Raw genomic sequence first — 23,564 nt, forward strand, 5'->3', positions numbered from 1 at the left:
AATTGCGGGAATAAGCGCTGCTTGAGTTCCCTGGATCAGTTAAAGTTCAAAGTGTTCGTCACAGGCTTGAGAGCGCTGCTTATTCCCAACTCTTTGCAGCAAAGGACCTGCTAATAGATGACGGAATGGAAAGATTTCCGTTTATATAAAGAATGTCTAAATACATTTCTTTCAATTTCCCTTGGAGTCTTGAAGCAAAATTTACATTTTTGTCAGCCATCGCTGATGTACCACCCTTTCTCACTGCTACGAACTTGTTCAAAAGAAATTAATATTTTTCTTAAGTGTATAATTTGATACATTTTCGCACAGCGTCAGAAATATTTTCCTTTGTTTCGGTTTCGTGAATAGAAAACATTTCTAAAAATCGCCTTATCGCCATCAGAGTCATTTGAAAAACAAATTATTTGTTTCAAAAATTCAAATTCAAATTTGTCTTGAACACGCAAAATTTTGTGGAGCGCTATTAAAAAACACTGTGCATTTGAGGATATTACTTCCAACTGGTCACGCAAGTTATCAACTATTGCTGTTATTCTTTGAACCACAATACGTCTCGGAATAGAAAATATCATGAAATGCTTTCGTGTGTTTAAGACACATTTTGTGCATCAATTGTCATCCATTCCTTAACAAAGAACTGTAGCTAAAAGGCTTAAAATTTTTTTGCGAATACGTAGCTGGTTTCATACATGTAGCGGCTCTCGTTACCGATTCATTATGAAAAACAATATTTTTCGGATCTGCTTGACAAGTCACGGGCCGCAACAGGTCTTTCGGGGGCAGTGAGTTCGACACTCCAACTCTATCGTAACATTTTTAAGGAAAGGAACAAGAAAATGATGGGATTCATCCAAATACCCCAGGGATGAAACACTGTCAAACCCACACCTAGAATAGCCGTCGAGATCCCCTGCTGTTTTTTGCAGTTATGTTTTAGAGTTAGGATAAATTAGGATTACCAACCGTCTTCCTTCAGAAGGACATATTCTCATTTTTCTTGTCATTTCAAGGGTCCTCCCACGTTTCGGAAAATTCGCCCTTTTGTCCTCCTTTTCAGTTCTCCGGAATTTTTTTTTTTTCTGGGGAAAATGTTTTTTTCTATTTTGAAACATATTTCTTCATTGATATGAATGTTTTGTGTTTTTTTCTCCACACGCACACATTCACCAATAGCCGCCGAAACTCTCAGAATTTTTTCTGTTTCTGCTTTTTTTTAGCAGTTCTGTGTTAGATTCGGGGGAAATTATTGTTGTAGCCGGTTTTATTGGTCAGAGTAGTGGCGCCATCTACTGTGGAAATTTGGATAAGTGACATGAATAAGGGTGTGCACGCGTCCTCCTTTCTCACTTTTCGAATATAGTAACCCTAGCAAGGGTCTCAGAACACATCAATTTCTGGGGACCCGTCAAAAAATCCCGATGATTACCAACTTTTAGAAATAGCCTTCTTTATAAAATAATAAAATAAAAAATCAATTAGAAAAAGTAAATTAATCAAAAAAATTCAAAGAAATATTTTTCATGAAGTGCTGCCATCTATAGTCTACTTACTTAACCTACAAAAAAAGCAGAAAATCAAATAAAAACTGCGCTAGTTTTCAGTAGTTTATGTGATTATTTGGATATCTCTCCAAAAAGATAGCCGTGGTATTATTTTTAGATTGAAATTACACGTGTTGAGCGCATGAAATGTAAAAAAATGTACATGCTTATGATTTCATGATATTTTTTTTTCTTAGGTCAAACTGTGTAAATGTTTTAGTAACAACGACGCAGCTTGTACCAGCTCTAGCGAAAGTACTTCTCTATAATCTTGGTGGTGTTTTCTCTATAGACAACATATACAGCGCTACAAAAACAGGTGAGCATATAATGTTCGCAATGTACTCACAGCATTCGGTTCGGAAGATTTTGAGTTTATTTGTCTTCGTTCGGATTATATATATTAAAAAAAAAGGAATTTTTTTCCAGGGAAGGAGAGTTGTTTCGAAAGGATCGTCTCAAGGTTCAGTCGAAAATGTACTTACGTCGTCGTTGGAGATGGACGGGATGAAGAGGAGGCAGCAAAGCAGGTTATTATATACATATTCTTTCTCAAATACATGTATCATGAGTATAGCTCGGATAATATGCACTAAAAAAAATGGTAAAATGTGCACTAAAATTCAAATATGCATTAAAAATAGCAAAATATGTATTAAAAATAGCAAAATATGTATTAAAAATACCCAAAATATGCACTGACAAATCCCGAAAAGGAGAAAATTTCAAAATATGTACTAAATCCGAGAAAATATGTGATCAAAAAATCTCCATGGAAAAAAAGTCAATTGTGTTTTTAAAATGAATTTTTCCCCCACTTCTCTCTCCCACTTAGTGCATCGCTCATTTAGCAAAAATGCATCTGCACATGTGTGTTCATGTATGCAATCAAGGAGGGCATGTCCTCCTTTCTGATAACATTTCACGCGTCCTCCTTACGTTTCAGAAAATTCACGCCTTTGTCCTCTTTTTAAGTTCTCCGGAATTATTTTTCTATTTTTTTCAGGGGGAAATTCCTTTTCCCCTTCACTTTGAAAAATATATTTCTTCTTTCCGTCTCCCCTCGCTTTTAATGAATTGTGTCCACCTTCTGGTCAGTTTTATTACTTCTAGTGAAGAAAGGAGATGTGAGGGCTTTCCTTCTATACTCTCGGAAGTATTTTTTACTCTTCTGGGAGTGTTGTTGTTTTTTATCTATAGCACTACCCATGTGTATATCAACCGCAAAAACGGTTCCTTATGCTTGTTAAAATAAGGTACATGAAAATAAGTGGTATGGAGATAAAAAAAACGTATAAATTATTACCAGCATTGTAATGTCAGCTTTCTTGACATTTATAAACATTTTTAAATACAAGCCATTATCCTAGACTGAAATTGGAGCAAAATTTCCGGTAAATTTAGATACGACTTGCTGATATCTCTTGGTTGAGACTGAGCGGTGGGTCGTGTTCTGATTAGGAAGGTAAATTTAAATAATTTATTGATGATTTTCTACCATATTTACCAAATACTAGCTGGGGATTACATATAATCACCGGTAAGGGGGTCATTTAAGTATTACGTCAGCATCTGGGGGGGGGGGGGTTTCGGATTTGCTGACTTTTGATGACGGGGGGAGGGGTTGAAGGTTGCTTACGTCACCAACCACCCCTTTTTGAAGATATGAAATATTCTAAGCTGCTGACGAAATTTTACTGACGGGGGGGGGGGGAAGAGGGTCAATTCGTAACTCTATATTGATTTATATACACCAAGAATGGAGGACGTCTGCGCACACACCCATAGTGACGTCACTTACCCCAATTCCCCAACAGATGGCGCCACTATTCCAACCGATAAAACCGGCCACAACAATGATTTTCCCCAGCTCTAAAACCGAACCGCTAAAAAAAGCAGAAGCAGAAAAAGTTCTGGGAATTTCGACGCTATTGGGGAACGCGTGTGGGGAAAAAAAACACAAAACACTCATATATGTATATATATATACATCAATGAAAAAATATATGTTTCAAAGTGGAGAAAAAATATTCCAGAAAAAAATATCCGGAAACCTCTGAAAAGGAGGACAAAAATAGGTGAATTTTCCAAAACGTAGGAAGGCACTTGTAACGACATTAGAAAGTAGGAAATGTCCTCCTAAAGGAGCACGATTGGTAACACTAAATCAATGTAAATTTGTGTCGCATGTAATTTGCAATTTATATTTGTGAATTTTCAAAGACTACACTAACCGCACATATTTCAAAATGTATAAGGGTGACCATTACACGACTGGCAAGTTTAAAGTATTATGACAAGCTTTTCTATATCTTCACTGTTAACAAAATTAAAAATATTTTTCTTATCAATAACATATTCAAATCAGCATCATTTCAAGCATTCATTGGGAATTTCTCGTAGAAAATACAATAGATGTATTTTTGAAATACATACGAAAAAATAAATAGTTATTTTATACCCTATTAGTTACGGCTCCTATTAATTAACGCGAAACAATACGGAGTATCACGATAATCCTAATCATTGAAAAAATTCCGAATTTGATATAATTTTTTTTGTATATATATAGCTCCAATTACTATTGAAAACAACGTTTCTAATTAATTAATTAATGACCAATATGAACTCTTCTTTTTAATGAACTCAATCAAGCAAAAAGATTTTCTTTTTCATCATTTGAAAAAAAAAATTGATAAAAAATGAAATTGATCGAAAAAATGAAAAAGAGAAAATTTTATGATTTAAATTGATGATTTTTTTAAAAAAAGAAAGAAAAAAACTTCTTGCGATTCATTAAAAAAAAATGGATATTTTCATCCAATATCGCAAATGAAATTCGAAGATGAACTTAAAAAAAAATCCATGAAAATTTATTGTTATAAGAAATAAAAATGCAGAATTGAAAATATATAAAAAAGAATTGGAATATCATAAATACATTTACTTAATGAAAATTTTAGAAGAAAAAAAAATATCAAGAATTGCATTGTTTAACATGAGTAAACTAAACACGAAATGCGGATTTGCGCGAGTTCACTTAAGTGAAGGTAAAATACATTATGTCAATATACCATATTTATTAGATGTGCTCAGATGATATACCCAGTTGTGCTGTATTGTCTACGAAATTATGCGAATCAGGTGACGAATAAGTAAACGTGATATTCTGGTGCAATAAATTTAAATACATTTTCTTTCGAAATCAGGGGTACTTAACCTATGTATGACAGGGACTCCTGAGATGGGTCGTGGGAATCCACTTACACTCCGGTTCTAAATCCCGGATTGGTTCTTTGACGCAGCACTGATTTGAAGGGCGTGTTAAAGATTTCGGTGGCACTGGGTTGGGACCCAGATATTTTTGTGATCTTCTTCAGCAGTGATTTTATATTCAGTATTATTTGGGGAAAGGTCGGCATCTGGAATGGCATGATATTATTACAGCATACGAGGGAATGTTGAAAATTAAAAGTATAAACATTACGAACACATTAAAATAACATTCAGACATGATCAGAATTTTAAATTTCAATGAAAGATGAAAATAATTTCAGAACTAATTAAAAAAAATATTCTATATTTAATCCAAAATAATTCCAGAATTGATGAAAAATAATTGAAAATTAAGGAGAGAAATATATAATTTCACAGTAAATGTGAAAATCTTTCCATTATTTTTAATGGAAGAAAATGACTCCAGAATTTATGAAAAAAAAAAACTAATGAATTAATGAAAAATAATTCTAAAATTTATTCTATAATAAAAGTATAATTCTAAAGTTAATGAATGTGTGAATTGAAAAATGAAATAATTCCAGAATTATAATGAAAAAAAAATAATTAGGGCCCGAGCTCAATCATCTGTTGGCCCCACCTGTTGACACATTTTGTTAATCGGAAGCAGGGCTGGAACTAGAGGGGGAGACCGGGGGGGGGGGAACTGCCCCGAGAGGCAAAATTTAGGGGCGACAGTTTTTGGTGAGAACAAAGAACACCGTTACAAAATTATCGAGTTTTAAAGTTGCATGGAGCGACAAAATAACGTTTGCCCCGGGCAGCAAAAGTCCTAATTGCGACCCTGATCAGAAGTATTTAATAAGAAATTTTTATGAAGATGAAAATTGTTTGTTCTAGTTCGAAGACCGTTGTCTGTTTGAGTTAGTTCTCAGCGTTTCCCCAACACCAGTGATTGGCATCATCAGGAGAATTGATAAAACTAGATCAAAAGTCTTCAAGTTGGCATAATCAATTCTCCGGATGCTGCCAACCGCTAGTGTTGGGGAAAAGTTGAGAACTAACTCAAACAGACGACGGTCTTCGAACCCGAACAAACAATTTTCATCAAATGATGGCCGCGAAAACCTTATCAAGAAATTTTTAAATTAAGAACAGACCAATCGATTGGAAGTTGGTGATGTTGCTGATTTCTTGTCGCAGCTGAAAGAGTTCAAGAACCCTTGTTTAAAATTGATCACCATCATGCTCATTAGATCAATAAACTCAATTTATCACATTCCCGTAAAATTTGGAGTCAATCGAAACAAAAATTTCCAAGTTATGTAGAATTTGCACTCAACTTGCCGGGCATGTAATTTTTTTTTTTTTTCATTTCGCGAAAAGAATTAATGTGACAAAGTTATAATTAAAATATGTTTCTAATTTATTTTTATTCTTCATTTTAGCTCAACTTTCCATTTTGGCGAGTAAGCAGCCATTCGGACTTGGCGGCTCTTCATCACGCTTTGGACCTTGGACATCTGTGAGAAAATATAGAACTTGCCCTGAATTTTTATATCATTGAATTTCTCGAAAGAAGTGCGTCTTGAGCCAAAGATACTGCTTGGTGCGGAAAAAAAACAAAAAAAAACAAAAAACAAAATTACATGGATAAGAGTTACAACGAGAATTGCGACTGTAGTTCTATAGAATCGTTGAGTTATTTCGATTCGATATGATACTAAAAAGAAAAAAAAATTATAATGAAGTGACACTTGTGCAATATCCAACGTAATCTACGAGAAAGTACACTGGAGTACGAAGATATATCATTCCAAACAATTTCTTTATATTGGATTAAATTTCAAAGAGAAAACAAAAAAAGGGGGATTATTGAGTGTAAATTGGGCACAAGACACGTTTGTACAGAGATGAGTTTACAGAGTGCGTTTGAAGACGATGACGAACTTGCGTCATCGAACAGTTTTTACTTATCTGGCGTTGTTTGTATTTTGAGAATAACAATATGTACAGGATGGACTGAAGATATGTGTGTGTGGAGGTCTCTCATTATGTACTTGTATAATTCAAATTAACTTTTTTGCCATACAATAGATAAACTTGATCTTTCTTTTGCTATAGAAACAATAAATAAACACGTACACTACCTGGACAAAAAACAGTTGCTATCTCTTTTATTGTACCTACTGTGCAAGCTTTAGGAGGAAGTGTGAGCTGAGGTTAATTTTTCATTTCTTCATGAAGTTTCATAACTTCATGTTCTGGACCAGGTTAACTAATGACATTAAGTACGCTGAGTATTTTAGTATGCTTAATGGCTATAATTACCTCTTAATTGCATATTTTATTTTTTTAACACGATTGCATGCTACAGAATGACGATTGCATTCTCCAGAATCACGATGATATATTTCAGAATGAGGATAACGTATTTCAGATTGACGTGCTATGATATATTTCCTCTCAAACTTCGTAAAAGTAGTTGAAAGAGCACAGTCCGACATTCAGATACTTGGATTGTCAATCACCATTTCCTAAATCCAATCGGAAGCCTATGGAACTTATTGAGAAAAGTCTGTGGAGTCACAGTTGGCTGCATCCACCAAAGGTCTTGCGTAGGATTACCAGACGACCTCGAATTTTTTATATCATTTTGAGCGTTCTCATACGTTTTTGAAATTCCTCCCAATTTTCCACATTTTCAGCTCTCCAGGATTATCGGGGCCTCTTCTACGTGGCTGGAAATGGGAAGTTACGAATTCGTACTTTTCAAAACCATGACACCACAGGTCTTATATTTACTTATCATTACTTCATTTCTTATCATTGGGACTGACAGGGCGCTAGCCCGGGGAACCGGCACGATTCTTATTTTATTTTTGTTTCTCACACTATAAATTCACTTCGAGTAATAAGTGAGAATCTGCTCCGGGGGGGGGGGGGACAAAGATGCCTGCCTAGGGCCCCGTAACATTATGTGGGAGCACACTCTTCCTCCTTCCATTCAGAAATAAACGAAATGGATGGAGCATTGCCTGATTTTTGATATACCCTATGATAAAAAAAGCTTTCCCTAAAAAAATGCTGTATACGTATAAAAAGCTGTTAAGCTTTGACTGGAAGAAATTTTTTTGTTGGTTTAGTGGAGCCATTCGTTGTAAACACATGTAAGTAATGTTGCCAAGGGTACTCGCGTAAACATGCTCATTTATGTTTCGAATCTGGTAACTATGGTCTTAGAGAAACATGGACGCGTATCTAGCTAAATATGAGTGTGAGAATATATTAAAAAGTTAAAAACCTTATAAAAAAAATCTAACACCCCGACAAACGTGTGTTTAAATTTCGTAAAAGATCTGAAGTAGCGAGTGTTCCACTTGCTTCTTTTTTTTACTAGGCAGTGTACCTAATGTCTTGGTATAAACATTGGATGTAACTTAGAGTATACAGTGCAAGGGAAAAATAATTGCGCCTATTCTTTTTGAACTACTTTTTACAAAGTTTGAGAGAAATATAATATGACATCGTCAATTCTTGAACATAGTTCACCATCAGAGAAGGGAATATCCATTTACCGGTAAATACGGTCTCAAACACTCAGCAATAAATTCATTTTATTTCTGAAAATAGTCTCCCCTAAACAGATCGCAACATTTCCCTCAGGAACATACACAGTAGGTGAATAAAATAGGTTACCCCCCACCCTTTTTTCGGCCAGGCAAGCGAATAAACAAATTATTATACGAAACAGGAGTCTTCAATCAGTTCCCCGCGAGCACCACGGTGCTCAATGAAGCACCGAGCCGATGCTTAAGTCCGATTTTACATTTCCCAATTAAACAAAATATTCCAGTCCCATTGAAAGATTAGAAAAATTTCACAAATATTTGAGTTTAAGTATATATCAGAATTATGATATTAGGTGCTCGTGTTTTAATGATGGACGTAGGTGGTGCTCGTGACCCGATAAATCATAACGACCCCCCTCACATAAGTATCCTCAATTTCTTTAGTAGTTTTCTTTCCTCCTTTTTTGTAGAAAAAGATGAATATCAAAGAAAAACAGCATAATGTGTAGATTGTTTCACTTAGTTTTTACAATTTTTAAATCAAATAACCAGCTGTGTTCAAATGTAGTTTGTTATATATTTTTTAAATAAGCACATTAGTTAGAAAAATAACGGAAAAATTGACTGACCAGCGGTCAGAGACTGCATTCATATCCCGAGAGTCAAATGTTTCAAACTCATGTCAGTGGGCTATTGATTCAATTAGAATATCCGAACATAGTAAATAAATTCATTAAAAAATATATATACATAAGTTTATACGTATATATATATATCTATGTACATGTGGATATTGATTTGTAAATTATGTTTTTATAGCAGTTTTTTTTCTTTGGAAAAAAAATAATTGAAATTTGCATTTATTAAATAATATAAGTTTTTTTTTTTTTGCTGATTTGATCCTGGACGTCGATATCCGTTTGCGGTAATGCGGAAAATTATTATTGAATTTAAGGCAAATACTTCGCCAAAATATAAAAAAAAGTGAAATACTGTAATTTTTTTATGCCAAAAAATAATAAAATTGATATGATGAATTCAAGATTTTTTTTTGCGTCTTCAAAAAAAATTATTTTGAAATGATGAAAACTTTGTGATCTGTGGCTGGTAAAATACTCATCTAATGAAAATCAGATAAATGAAAGCTTCAGAGTGAAAAAACTATATCGTCCGCCTCATTCTAGACGCACGAATGTGCAGTGTCCTTGGAGGAAAAAAAAATTACATGGGAAATAACGTTTGTGTGGGTGTGTTACGTGTTAGACCGGTCGTCCACTAGGGGTCATTCAAGTATTACGTAAGCAGACTTTTAGAAATTTTTGACCCCCGCCCCCCTGTCAGCAGCTTAGAATATTTCATATCTTCAAAAAGGGGGGTTGATGACGTAAGCAACCTTCAAACCCCCTCCCCCCTTGTCACCAAAAGTCAGAAAATCCGAACCCCCCCCCCCTCGATGCTGACGTAATACTTGAATGACCCCCCTAGAAGTGACTTGAAGAGAGAAACCAGTCGCGCGTAGTTGTCCGTATTCACAAGTCTAATCCCATTGCGCACACAAAGTAACAGAACGTAACCCATTGCAAACGATCTTGAACGAGCGACAGCAGCAGACGAGCGAGAAATCGCGATGAATCCACGATGGATTTTTTATTGACCTCAGGAAAAACAATGTAAAAACTTCATAATTGCGTTTTTAGGACAGAATGTCCAAACAAAATGTTTAATTTATTTTATATTGATAACGATATATAACTCTTTGTAATATGAATGACGTATCTGAGGGGTTTATACGTTAATTAAACACTTTTACTTGTTCGAAGTATGACTCTATGATCAACTGTTCGTCATTATCTTGCGGCCAAAGGACTGTGGCCGTCAACCTGTATTGTAATTCCTCACCTTACGAATAAAAATATCTTCCTTACCTTGATGGATCCAAATATCGGAAAACTTTCCAAATACAGTCAAACCTCGTTACTGCGTCACCCGGATAACACGTCACTCCCCTTACCGGATCACTTTTTGGAAGCCCCTATTGTCCTCGGGCAGGAATTAGCGCAGCTATGGCTTACTAAGTCATATTTTTGCTCTCCCAAGAGTGACGCATTAACGAGGTTTGACTGTATTGTACATATAACTTTGGCGAAAAATGCAGCGATAAAGAAAGTCTGCTGAAATATATTTCACGGGGAAAATGAACTTCACAAATAATGTGGAGATGAATATTTACAATGTTATCATTACAACACAATCAATAATGATAACAACTATGTGTTATCATTACAACACAATCAATAATGATAACAACTACGTGTTATCATTACAACACAATTTATATGTGTTATCATTACAACACAATTTATATATGTGTTATCATTACAACACAATTTATATGTGTTATCATTACAACACAATTTATATGTGTTATCATTACAACACAATTTATATGTGTTATCATTACAACACAATTTATATGTGTTATCATTACAACACAATTTATAAGTCAGTAAGGATTTGAATATCAAAGCGATACGTATTGAAAAAACGGGACAATTTTGTAAGAAAAGGTCGGTAGGGGAAAAATGCTGGAATGTTTTGTGTAGTCAAATGTCGAAGAGCAAGTCGCAGCGTCAAACGCGCAATAAATCTTCCTTTCAACGTTAGGTATAACTAAGGCGATAGGTATAACTAGAACAGCAGGGGGACATCCCCTGAACGTGATAAGTTCTATAAGCTTAGGAATTTCATAGGAGAACGCTATCGAAACACGAAAAAAACGTGACGAAAAATTTGTCTTTGTAGCAGAGGTGGTTCCTTTTCATTGACGTTATAAGTAAAGTTCATTAACATTATTCACTATGAGACTTAATCAACCCGAGTGGCTAATTATTGACAATATAGTTGAGGTGTCGTTACAACCGAGGTCGTTGTTACCGAGTTTAACAGTAAAATAGAACAGTAATAAATAAGGTAGAAATTTTATTCTTTCAGGACACACTCAGTGAAACACCCTGTTACAAACAAGTCTTACTAAAATTATTCATGCGATTCTTCGCTCGAAAGCATTGAATAAAATTTTTTCACTTACTTTTCTAAACATGAAACATTAGAAACTAATGCGGTTAATCCTTTACTTTTACTTCGAAAATGATTTCATTTTCAATCAGTAGCATAATTTCGAGAAGGAAAAAAAGTCAGAAGAAGTAAAAAAAAAAAACAAATAGTTGAGGAAAAAGGCAATGAAAAGCGAGAACGAGATAATTTGAGGAAGATGTCACCGAAAACGAAAATTTTGTTAATTCTGTTCACGACTTAAATCTTTTCCTTTTTTACATCGTTGATGAGAAAGAAGTAATTGGTGGAAAGAAAACTATTTAGGGCAATTCGTTTCCGGAGGCATAACCTAAGAATTAGGGCAATACTTTTCTTATATATACAGTATTATATTTCTCTCTAGATATCTCTCTTTTTTTTTAACAAAATGCACTGCGGGCAATAAACTCTCTTTTCGGTGACTATTTTTTTACTGTCGTAGTAGTAATGGTTTTTATTAATGGTTATAGATGTTGTTGTTCGCGGTGTGGTGTCATCGTTATTTCATTCTATAAAACCTCTTTCCTCCTCTTACACACTCACACACAAAAACCTTACTTATTGGATGGCATGGAATGTGCGACATTTGATACTCATTCATATATTAAATGTGTGTTTGTTGCATATGATGACGAACAAAGAGAATATTTTTCAGATTAAATCAATGCTTCAAAGCTTGATGTTCTAAAAAATTTGAAAATAAAATTGACCGTAATTGTTCATTTTTATTATCAACATCTATTTGAGTTTGAAAAAAAACAAACAAAACAAAAAAAAACCATTCAAATTTCAAAGTTTCGAATATGCATGTTAGTAGATAACATACTGCTGCCACTGTGAGGATGTGAGGGTATTGTGATGGCCACGCGTAATAAATTGCGAAATCAGATATCTCTGCTCTGAAATATTAATTAATATGCTGATTTCTAACTTATTATTTAGAAAATAGATGACAGCATCTCTTGAAAGGATAGCGTAACACTAGACCTGATTTTCCCAAACTTGTTTGCTCTACCACTACGTTCTTTAGAATGACTGTTAACACAATATTCCTTTGTACTGAATGGTTGAATCAAAAACTTTAGCAGATTTGAACTACAAAGTACCCTCTATTTCTCCCTTGTCTTCTTCATCAAAAAATTAAACGGCTTCCCATTGCCAATCATTTAGCTCCAGTTGGATAAATAGATGGCAGCGCATTCTGAACATCCAGCTTTGAATATACACATATACAGTCGCGGCCCCGCTTAATCCAATACCGGATGAACGGATACCTCGCTTAAATGATTAAAATCCTCCAGCACCCAAAATTTCCCCATAGAGACAATGTTAAAGTTTTCCGCTTTTAATATGACAATTTCAATTACTTTTCCCAGCTTAATCGAATATTACGCTTCCCACATCAACTGTTAATGCACATCTATAACTATACACATAATTTTTACATTGAATGAAACATTTGGAATTAATGAAAAATGTGTTACTAAGGGTAGGTACTAGCCTCAACGTATTCAACTTTTCTTCAATACGCACATCTAATTATTTTGAGCCAATAGGGGACGTTAACTTTTCTGATGAAAAGTGAAAATCTCAGGTATTGCGTGACCATTGTAATAAAATACACTTTTCATTCCATTTTTGATGTCTGATTTATTCGAGAAGCAGGGGCGTAGCCAGAAATTTCGTTCGGGGGGGGGACCACTTTCATTTCCGGGGGGGGACCAAGGGGACAGAACAATGGATTTGGCCATCTTTTTCCCTTTTTTCGGTCATTTTCTCACATTTCGGGGGGGGGGGACCAGACCCCCAAGTCCCCCCCCCCTCGCTACGCCCTTGTCGAGAAGGTTTATTAATATTGATCGTTCATCAGTTTTCAATATACAAACTATACTAACGTTGTAAAGGGGGCAATTGAATTTTTCCCCGCATAATCGAATATTTTGTGCTGGATTCGTTGGTATCAGATTAAGCGGAGTCGAGTGTCCTACCACTGGAATCTAACCAGTGCATCTTAACGCATGGGTCCACCAGGGCACGGCCCGTGGACCTCATGAGAAGACGGGCTTCACAAAAATCAGAACTGTGGTTGAAATTCTCGGAAATTTGCGGGGTAGATCCTCAAAATAATCAGTTGGCCCGATGGCCCACGATGCTCTTAAGAGTCTTAAGGTAAGACAGCCCTGAACCTAACATGCATCCCGTAAACATTCCTCAGTGAGAATTCGTTACGATTTGGCTCGATGTGTTGCTCGTGTGTATGAGTGACTTCCTAACGTTTTCATGATGTTCGACAAAAACGTGTCTCGTGTTAGACAAGTGCCGCCATCTGTCTTTTGTATTAGAAGTGAAACTAGAAAATACCTGAATTTTCGTGCTTATATATGTTACTGCCAAAACCCTAAATCGGCCAGTTCGTGAATTGTCCAATTGCGTTGTAAATTGATCCGGCCAATATCCGAATTCCGGTCTTTGGCAAGCCAGTTCGCGAAGTGGCTGGAGATCCCTGGCCAAAAGGAAAAAAAAAAGATGAAAAAAATATAGATGTCTACGTTATTATTTCTGTAGTTTTTTTCTCTCAAATTTCTCTTTTTTTTCTCTCGTCACATGGAGCTAATCCAATACAGCTATCTCATATAGCCATTTATCACACATTGACGATGGAAAAATAATGGATTTTGTGTCTACTGCACAGTTTTACATCAGAACATCGAACTTTGGCCATGGATCCCCGACAACTCCACGAATTGGCCGGCCAAATCCCGAGTCATTTCTGAAAATCTGACTTTGGCCGAAATCTATTAGCCGCACTTGAAGCTTTGGCAGTGACTTATACATATCGTGTTGAAGACATATCTACCGTTTGTGGGGAAGATCGGCTAGCATTCTCTCCGCGAATTGCAGTGACCGGTGAGGAATAGCCACATATCACATGTCTGGCCCTCAAAATAAATGTATTTCTTACGGCAGGCATCTTCAACCTGTTGCTTGCGAGCACCATCGTGCTCCCAAAAGCAGTGCCGTATTTACAGGGAGGGTCATAGTCCCAGACGGCAAGTTTGGAGGGACGATACATTTTAGGAATGATGTGGCGGAGAAAATTAGCACATAATAAGAGAAGGACAAAATTTTATTGCCATGAATCCACCTCTGCCCAGACAGGGAGAGACTAGTTCAATGAGTGATCTAGAGCAGCGTTTCTCAAACTTTTCTGTCTCGTGGAGCACTTTTCAGTGTATAATTTCTATGGCGGAGCCCTGTTTAACTCGAGGAGCACTTTTTAGTATATTATTTATATGGCGGTACACTTTTGGCCTCTTTTTTTTGTTTGTTTATCAAATTTATTGATTTATTTTATTATCCTCGAGTGGCCGCGGAGCACCGGTTGAAAACCGCTGATCTAGAGAGTTTGCAAGCATGTGACTAAACAAAAGAGTGTGCAAGCATGTGGATGACCGAAACAGTGTGCAAGCATGTGGATGACCGAGACAGTGTGCAAGAATGTGAATGGCCAAAAGAGTGACGTAGGGAGTGTGTGAGCACGAGAGTAACTTAAAATATGCATGTGCATGGAAATGACTTGAAGAGTGTGTGAGCATGGGAGTGACCAAAAGAGTACTCAAGCATGTGAGTGACCAAAAGAGTACTCAAACATGTGGTTGACCAAAAGAGTACGCAAGCATGTGAGTGACCAAAAGAGTACGCAAGCATGTGAGTGACTAAAAGAGTACGCAGTCATATGAGTGACCAAATTAGTATCCAAGCATATGAGTGACCAAAAGAGTATCCAAGCATATGAGTGACCAAAAGAGTATCCAAGCATATGAGTGACCAAAAGAGTATGCAAACATGTGAGGGGCCAAAAGAAAGGCTTGGAGACATGGGCATATTTACAGGCGGAAGGAAGGAGTGCTAAGCGGATTATAGCGCAGGGTGGCGAATTTGAAGAATGAGTTTCCAAGAAAATTAAACTAGAGTGAGAGGAGAGCGGCAAAATTCGGGTAGCCCACAGGAGGCAAAATCGTAAATACGCCTCTGCTCAGAAGCACCGCTATATGCTATACGCCTGTGGCTGATTTTGCGCTCGCGAGCACCCAATCAACGTTCCGATTTATCACCGTATAAAAATTATATTGAAGGATTAACATCATTATGCATTCGTATATTAAACTTGCCATAAGGGTGCTCTTTTTGTGTGATGGGTACAGACAGAGTTCCCGACTTGAAAAAAGGTTGGAAGACTCCTCTGTGTTCGCCTTCTGAAATCAACAGGTGGCGTAGAAATTTCCAATTTTCTCAGACTTGGCCAGCTCTAAATTTAATCAAACGGAAACATTTCCAAAATATAAATGTACATTAATTCCCTTGAATGATGATCAAGAAATATAATAGCTAAAAATTCTTATATCACTCCCGTGTGCAATCTGTTGGGCTATTTTTCACATTAGCAAAGCAGTACGTTCCGGAGGGGGAAAAATGTTTTTTACTTCTACTGTAAATTTAGTAATTGTGGAAACGTTGCCTTTCTTGAAAATAAGCTTCTTACTAGTATGTAAAAACGCAACACTAAAGTGAAAGTAACTTTGGTTATAAACGTCATATAAACAAAACAAGGTCTGTCTTAGAATCGCAAGTGGGGTTTAAGAATCTGTTTTAGAAATGTTTTAGAATCAAATGGGGCTTTTATAAAAAATAAAAATTGATATTTTCTTCCCAAATGACATTTTTAACGTAGTCGGATACCTTACGTCATCATTCAATACAGTAATATAAAAAAAAAAGACCATCATTCAACGGGACATAACGCTCACGCGGTCATTGCCTTATTCATGATGCTTTATTCGCTATAACGACTCATTGACCTCCGGAATGAAAAATAAATCAGTTTCAAGTTATTAGAAATGACCAAATCAATTTCAAAATAACTCACAGGGTTTTTCATAAACATTTCCTTCTTTCAACCTTATCAATGTGTTCAAACAACCTCAACGTCATTTTCACCAATTAAACAACCTGACCTACACATGAACTCAAACGCAACATGAATACCTCGTATTTCACACATGCAAAAACATTCCTTCTTTTTCTTCTTAAAGAGTTTTTTCATGTTTGTTTTTTTTTTTTATCCTTTAATGAAGGGAGAAACGTCGATACCAAAATGACTAACCGCATGTAAGTACGGTATTATAAAGAGAGTAAAGTAATAAATAAGGGTAGCCAAAAAAGCTCTAAAACAGCCAAGCGTAAAAGAGATCTGTCTCTCTTTTGCTCTCAAAAAACCAGGTTGTAAAGCAGGTTGTGAGTGAGCTAAAAACGTGGTTGATGTGCGTAATAAAGATTTTATTTTATATATTTTATTGTTTTTATTTTTATTTTCAAGGTCGGTAGTGTGAAAACTGGGCTACCGCTGGGTTCAGTGATCCAAAACATGGCTTCCCCGACTATCTTACCCCGGAGCGTCTTGAGAGAAAAGACAAACAGCACGCACAATGGTCGGTCGGTGTATATGTATGTCTGAGAGAAGGATAAAACTTCGATGAAAAGAAAGCCATTCCTTTTCTGGAACAACGTTCGTTCTATAAGACATCAACAAGAAAAAAAGAAGAGAGAACTGCAAGGCAACTAACTAACTAACTGTTTAACCCAGACATACAACAGAGAAAGAAAGAGAGAGAGAAGGTGGTACACACACACCAGAGATTATATGCGGCATTGCGTCTAGTAAAGGATAATATGTAACAACCAGTAACTTACGTCAATTCACCGACGGTATTCAAAATGGCTCTATGATTGACAGCTCGATATATTGTGTTATTGGATTTATACTTTGGCAAGAGCTTTATGTGGATGTGAAACCTTATCGAGATTGAGAGAACAAAGAGTATTTTTTTGTTTTTTTTTCGGATGAAATATTCAGTATTGGATTTTTTTTATGCTTTGTGAAAGTCTTTGAAAATTGGTTTCATTGGTATTTTGATTCGTGATCGATTATAGTAGAAGTATCGAATATAGCTTGAATTGTGAATATCGTGTGAAGTAATGCATCGTGCTTGGAGTAATGACCGAGGATAACGGCGGCGTTAAGTAAATTTGTGTGACCAGTAATGTATCGAAATGCCGAGTTTCACAAATGATGGTGAGTCTTATTATTATTACTTTTTGAATATTGATGTGATACAGTTTTATGTACCCGGCAAGTGAACAGTGTAGTCAAATATGTCATGTCTACAGGCCGAAACAAATTCTGGAATCAAGGAAACAGTTATTTTCCGGATATTATGCAGAGGTGAGCTCGGAAAGAAAAGTCATCACGTCTCCGCCGGGCCTGGGCGAGCTCACCTCAGCATAATATCCGGAAAATAACTGTTTCCTTGATATCTCTGGCTGAGAAAAAAGCCATCTATATCTCTCTAAATTCTGGAATGTTTCACGTTACCGCAAATTTCATTTCTCTTTAACCCTTTATGGTTCAACCTCATAAAAACGTAGAGAATTTTTTTTTTTACAAAACCTTTATGTGTATTAGTGTTTTTGACATACTTTTAATTGAAACAACGCATGTGCATCCACACAGAAATTTAATTAGTTAGAGTGGATTTTTTAATTAGCTGGATAAATGGTTAATTAAGAATGAAGTTTGTCTTGATTTTAATGTTATCTATAAATAGATAAAATCTTGCTCTTAGTAAAGTTGAATAGTTTTCATATACCTTGAATTTTATTTCCTATCCTCCTCAGTTTAATGTGATTTTATAAAACTCTAAACACGTAAAATTTCAACAGTTTTCAAAAAATGACTCCGACAGGGAATCAACTTTTTCTAGATAAAGAGAAAGTATATACTTATATAAGTCGTATTTTGTACCCAAATGACACTAAAAGATCGGAATCGGCAATAAATTGTATGGACCTGTCAAATTAACCCCCGTTTGGAGAAAATGAACGTGGTGAGACAAAAATGAATCAATGAAATGATCTGAAATAACCAAAAAAATTGAGAAAAGACATTGGTATAATGGGTTTTTGACCATGTACTTGCCATATATCTATTCAAGTGTACACGGGACCTAGAGTGTTGACCTTTTCGCTGGTTTTTCTTCCCTCGAAGTTTTCAATTTTTTTGTGATTTATTATTTTTTTTCAGATTACTATAAAGGGAAATAATATTTAACTGAATATACTGGTCTTCCATAAATTTTTGGGGATGGAGAATAAAGAATATAAATGGAAACTCAAGCAAGACCAAACTATTATAGTGAAAATACACTTTCCAAAGGAGTATTTAATAAAAAGAAGTAGGTGTGTGTATGTGGGAAATATAGATCCAACAGCCCATGAAAGGGTTAAAAAAAAAAACATTTGCTTGTGCAGCTGAAACATGTTGCGCATACATAATATGTCCGTAAATATACGCGTATATTAAAACAACGTATATTCAGCAACGATAAACATTCCATGCGTAAAAATTTAAATTTCCTTTAATAGTGAATTTTTTCAAAAAAATGACATTCGATATTTGTATTTTGGAAGATAATTTCAAATTAATATAAAACAATACCGATGAAACGTGTTACGTCATAATACTGAATTAATAGGAATTTTTATTATTTATTGATATTCCCTCTCTTTACTATGAAAATACAAAATTGTGAAAAAAGGAGGCGCTATTTAAAGAGTAATCAAGGTGAAATCATACATAACTCAAGAAAAATATCAGATAAAATATAAGTTAAGTGCAAATTTCTTGAAAGAATTATAGTGAAAATATTCGCTTGATTCTTATGTAAATAATAACGAATGGTTTGGAATTGAAAAAAGGGTTCGACAAGGATGCATCCTTTTCTCAAACTTATTTACTCTCTATGGAGAATATATGATGAGAGCATCCGATTTAGAGAAATTGGAAGCAGGTGTTAAAATTGGAGGAAGAGTGATCAACAACCTTAGATATGCTGATGACACAACTCTGATGGCAGAATCTGAAGAGGACCTGAAGAACATTATATCAAGAATAAAAACAGAAAGTGAGAAGCTTGGACTTTCTACCTAAATACGAAAAAAACAAATTTCATGACTAGAGCAGATATGCACGGTTTTCAACTAGATGGTGAAAGTTTTGAGATTGTGGACAGATTTGATTTCCTAGGATCAAGAACTGTAAAAGAGGGAACTTGCAGAGAAGGAAAAAAAAAGACGAGTAGTTCTGGGTAAAACAGCCGTGAGAAAGCTTAATATAATAATGAAAGGCAAAAATGTATCAATGAAAACAAAAATTAGAATTATAAATGCGTTGGTCTTTCCTGTCTTTATGTATGGATGTGAGAACTGGACACTACGGAAAGCAGATAAAAAAAAATAATTGATTCCTTCGAACTTTGGTGCTGGAGGAGGATGCTGAGAATTCCATGGACAGCTAAAAGGACTAACAAATCGGTTATCGAAGAAGTCAAGGTTGACTATTCTCTAGAAGCAACAGTCATTAAACAGAAACTCTCTTACTTGGCCATGTAATGTGCACAGAAGTCTCACTAGAAAAAATGGTAATGCTTGGAAGAATGGAGGGAACGACAGGAAGAGGCAGACCACAAGCACCAGATGGATAGAAGAGGTGTTGCAAAGCACTAGAATGAAGCTAGCACAACTGAGACATGCTGTGAATGACAGACCAGCTTGAAGAGCCATGATCTATAGAGTCACCAGGAGTCGAAATCGACTCGATGGTTCCTAACAACAACACGATTAATACGCGAAAAAGTGTTTCAGCATACGCAAACGCTAAAGAAAAAATATCTCATATTGCGAGTTCTTTTACGAGAATTTTCTGCAAAAATTATCAAAATATGGAAATAACTTGTACAAACAGATGTTTTTGTGTACCGTTACATAGCGTTGCACCGCTGTCTAAGAAGCCGTTTTAGGTTATAATTATTTGAATATACACACCTTCTGATGTCAATTTGATACATTTTGTTACAAGTTCGAAGCTTTACACAGTGAGTGAATCCGTGACTATGTCCGTAACTTCAAAAAAATATGTGTTCAAAAGAAAAAAGAATGAAACTGTTTTTAGTCGTAACATGCCGTGTACGAACATTAAATGAATCGTTAGATTTAAAAAGGGAATAAGTCCGAAAATAGAGTTTTAAGAAATCTAAAAGAAACTATATAAGTGGTAGGGTTTCCATTTAAAATAAACACCAAACTTTTTGGCTCTATGTCTGCCTCCAGGGACTGGTCTTTATTTCTGTCTTTCCACTCACACGTAGACATTGATTCAATGTCAACTCACATGTAGAGCAAAACTAGAGATAATTTAGAGCAGAGTGTTTCCCAAAGTGTGAGTAGCGGCTCCTAGGGGTGTTGCTAACCGCGGAAGACAAAAGTTTGAGAACCACTGCTTTAGAATACAAAAAGTTATTTTGCCGTTTTTCGTCTCATTCCTTTCTTAAACTTGACGATCCAAATTACTTAATGATTGTAAAATCTCATTATGTAAATGATAATAAACGAAAAAAAAAGAAAAAAAAAGAGTAAAATGTATAAAATAAAATAAAAGAGTGTTGGAGAATGACACGTGATAGATGTTTTGGAATCATGAATTTGTGCTGGTAGCAAAGATTCGATTTTCCCCACAAAAGCAGTTGAATTTTCTTTCTTGATTTCATCTTTGCGTCAACCAGCCGTTGAAACCTTCGTTTGAACATGAGAGAGTGACGTCATCTTTGGATGCATGCGCGCGCGCACACACACACACACACACACACACACACCACCATCTACACCTTCGAATAAGTCACCATCTGGTGGCAGCGTCAGCAATCGGGAGCTTTGGTCTGAATTCGGACTGACTGGCCATGTACAGTCCCGTTCAGCGCACACGAGCTCTAAGGGAAGAGGTTCGCTGCCTTTGTAGTGTAGTGGTCTAACACTCTCACCCAAGCGGACGTGGGTTTGTTTTTCCGAAAAAGCAGTTGCATTTTCTTTCCTGAATTCATCATAGCGTCAGCCAGTTGTTCAAACCTCCGTAGGAAAGATTACTGTTACATATAAACCATGATTGATTTCACAACTCACATTACTGCTCACGAAGTAATTAGTTGCACTTTTAAATATAAAATATATTACTGAAAAAAGATGGCAAAAATTTTTACCAGCCGTGGTAGCCCAGGTCGATAAGATACTCGCCTAGAGCACAGAAGGATGTTTACAGGCGTCGATACCCGGTTCGTTTTTGTAAAAAACTTTCCTGACACAGGGGTACAACAGAAACAGTGACATGACCACAGAAAAAGACTGCTACCATAGGGAGTCCCACACCGAGTGGTTAACGCATCAACCTCTTGGTGAATATATGAAAAAGGCAAAATTTCGAACGCTGGCGTTCGGTATCGGCAATAAATTGTAGGTTCCACTTTAATTAGCCCTCGTGAGCAGAAAATAATCGTGGTGTGAACAAAAAATGATCAAAGCGATCAATGATGAATTTTTTTCACGGTCGGAGTAGCCAATGTAAGAGTATCCATACTTTTCGGGCTGGCCGAGTTCGATGCTTTTACTGCCACAACATGAAATATTTTTATATTTCGTATTTCTCCAGTTTTTTCCTTTATTTTCTCCAGTTTTTTTCCTTTCATTTCTCCAGTTTTTTTCTTTTTTTTCATTTTGTCTCTCTTTCATTTATTATTATTTTCTTTTAAGTATTCTGAATAATATATTCCAGGCATCTAATGTCTAAAAAAATTGTGATTGCTAATAAGAGCCATGTCGGCATCTTAGCAATTTTTTCCCACTTATATTGTTCTGTATTTTCTTCGTTTATGAACGAAATTGAATTTATTAGCAGACGTTTCGACCACTACTGCGTCGACATCATCAGTAGATCGCAGTCTGTGGAGGAGGTCGCTTCATCTCCCTGCTTTCCATCGCATGCAACGATGAAGAGTTGCGTACGAAACGTCTGCTGATGAAAAGCCTCGAACACGGCGTAACGGTCCGAAAAGTATGGATACTCTTTTGTCGAGCCCACTTATAATGACGTCTTATACCCTTAAAAATCGGGAGGGAGGTGTATTGAATTATGATTTTATGCACGGTACAGTATTTTTAGCGTTAAATTTGACGTCCAAGAAGACATGACATTATTATAGAACGTGCAAGAATGCTGAAAATTACATCTGAAAAAAAAAAAAAATCTTCAAACAAACATTACTGAAAATGCAGTAATGATGAGAATTTGAGAAAAATGAAAGAAAACAACATGATTACAGAACATCTTGAAAACTGTTTCGTAATTAATCAAAAATAATTGAAAATTAAGGGGAGAAAAAATTTCAAAACCAATAAAAATTCAGAATTCCAGAATTGATGCGAATTCAGAATTTATCAATGAAATAATTTCAGAATTAGTGAAAGCGTTGAAAAAATTGAGGGCCCCATGTTTGAAAGGGACCCTGTGGTCAGACCCTGTTGTCCCTCATGTTAAAACACCAAGCACTATAATCTCGAAAACGAAATATTTCTTAATCTGACATATTTAACAGGAATTTTCAAATTAAGGATAGACTGATAAGTCTTGAATTTAATCATGTTGATTTTGAGTCGTGGCTGAAAAAGATTAAGATCCCCTGGTGTATAAGAATAACTGCGTACGATGGAAATAAATTGGAAAATTTTTGAAAAACTCATGAGGTATGAAACTATGAGCATCGAAACCATCATTCCCTTAACAATAATATATTAAAGACTTCTCTCAAGAATGAAATTACGGTATCCCGCTACCATTCTCTTTCTTGTCACTTTTCTATAAATTAACACTTAAGTGAACTTTAATAACATTTATTGAGAGAGTGTCTCGAAATGTTGTGAAAACAATATTCATTTTCTATGAAATGTAATTTTTATGCAAATGTTATAAGTAAAATTCAAGTAATATTCGCCACACGCGATTGCAAAAAATTCTACGAATGAAATGTTTTATTTTCACTGTACATATAACTAATAATGATGCAAGTTACAAACTGAAGTTCAAAAGATTGTATCGTATGCCCGCGAATTACACACAAATCTCTTGATGTACGTGTCAATTTTTTTGAAATTTCATTTAACTTATCGCGTATATCAT

General features: G+C 35.6%; 2 protein-coding genes across 5 annotated transcripts in view; both read left to right on the top strand.

Annotated features, from left to right (window-relative positions):
- The window catches only part of eya (eya transcriptional coactivator and phosphatase 2), a 158,781-nt gene extending 151,836 nt beyond the window's left edge, over window positions 1-6,945 (top strand). For 3 of the 4 annotated variants that reach the window (XM_089243468.1, XM_089243467.1, XM_089243470.1), the window contains 3 exons: window positions 1,742-1,863; window positions 1,974-2,074; window positions 6,230-6,945. In XM_089243468.1, coding sequence (XP_089099594.1) covers window positions 1,742-1,863; window positions 1,974-2,074; window positions 6,230-6,310 — 304 coding nt within the window. In that variant the 3' untranslated portion in view covers window positions 6,311-6,945. The remainder of the gene's footprint in view (window positions 1-1,741; window positions 1,864-1,973; window positions 2,075-6,229) is intronic. The other variant, XM_089243466.1, reaches the window with a different exon arrangement.
- Window positions 6,946-17,092: 10,147 nt separating this feature from the next.
- The window catches only part of LOC149075949 (A disintegrin and metalloproteinase with thrombospondin motifs like), a 200,404-nt gene continuing 193,932 nt past the window's right edge, over window positions 17,093-23,564 (top strand). The window contains exon 1 of the mRNA XM_089243477.1: window positions 17,093-17,579. The gene's annotated coding sequence lies outside the window, so the exon portion shown is untranslated. The remainder of the gene's footprint in view (window positions 17,580-23,564) is intronic.

This window comes from Pholcus phalangioides, unplaced genomic scaffold, assembly GCF_987345545.1.
Source record: "Pholcus phalangioides strain wild (caught in Gottingen) unplaced genomic scaffold, Ppha-v1.0 ptg000015l_1, whole genome shotgun sequence".
Lineage (NCBI taxonomy): Eukaryota > Metazoa > Arthropoda > Arachnida > Araneae > Pholcidae > Pholcus > Pholcus phalangioides.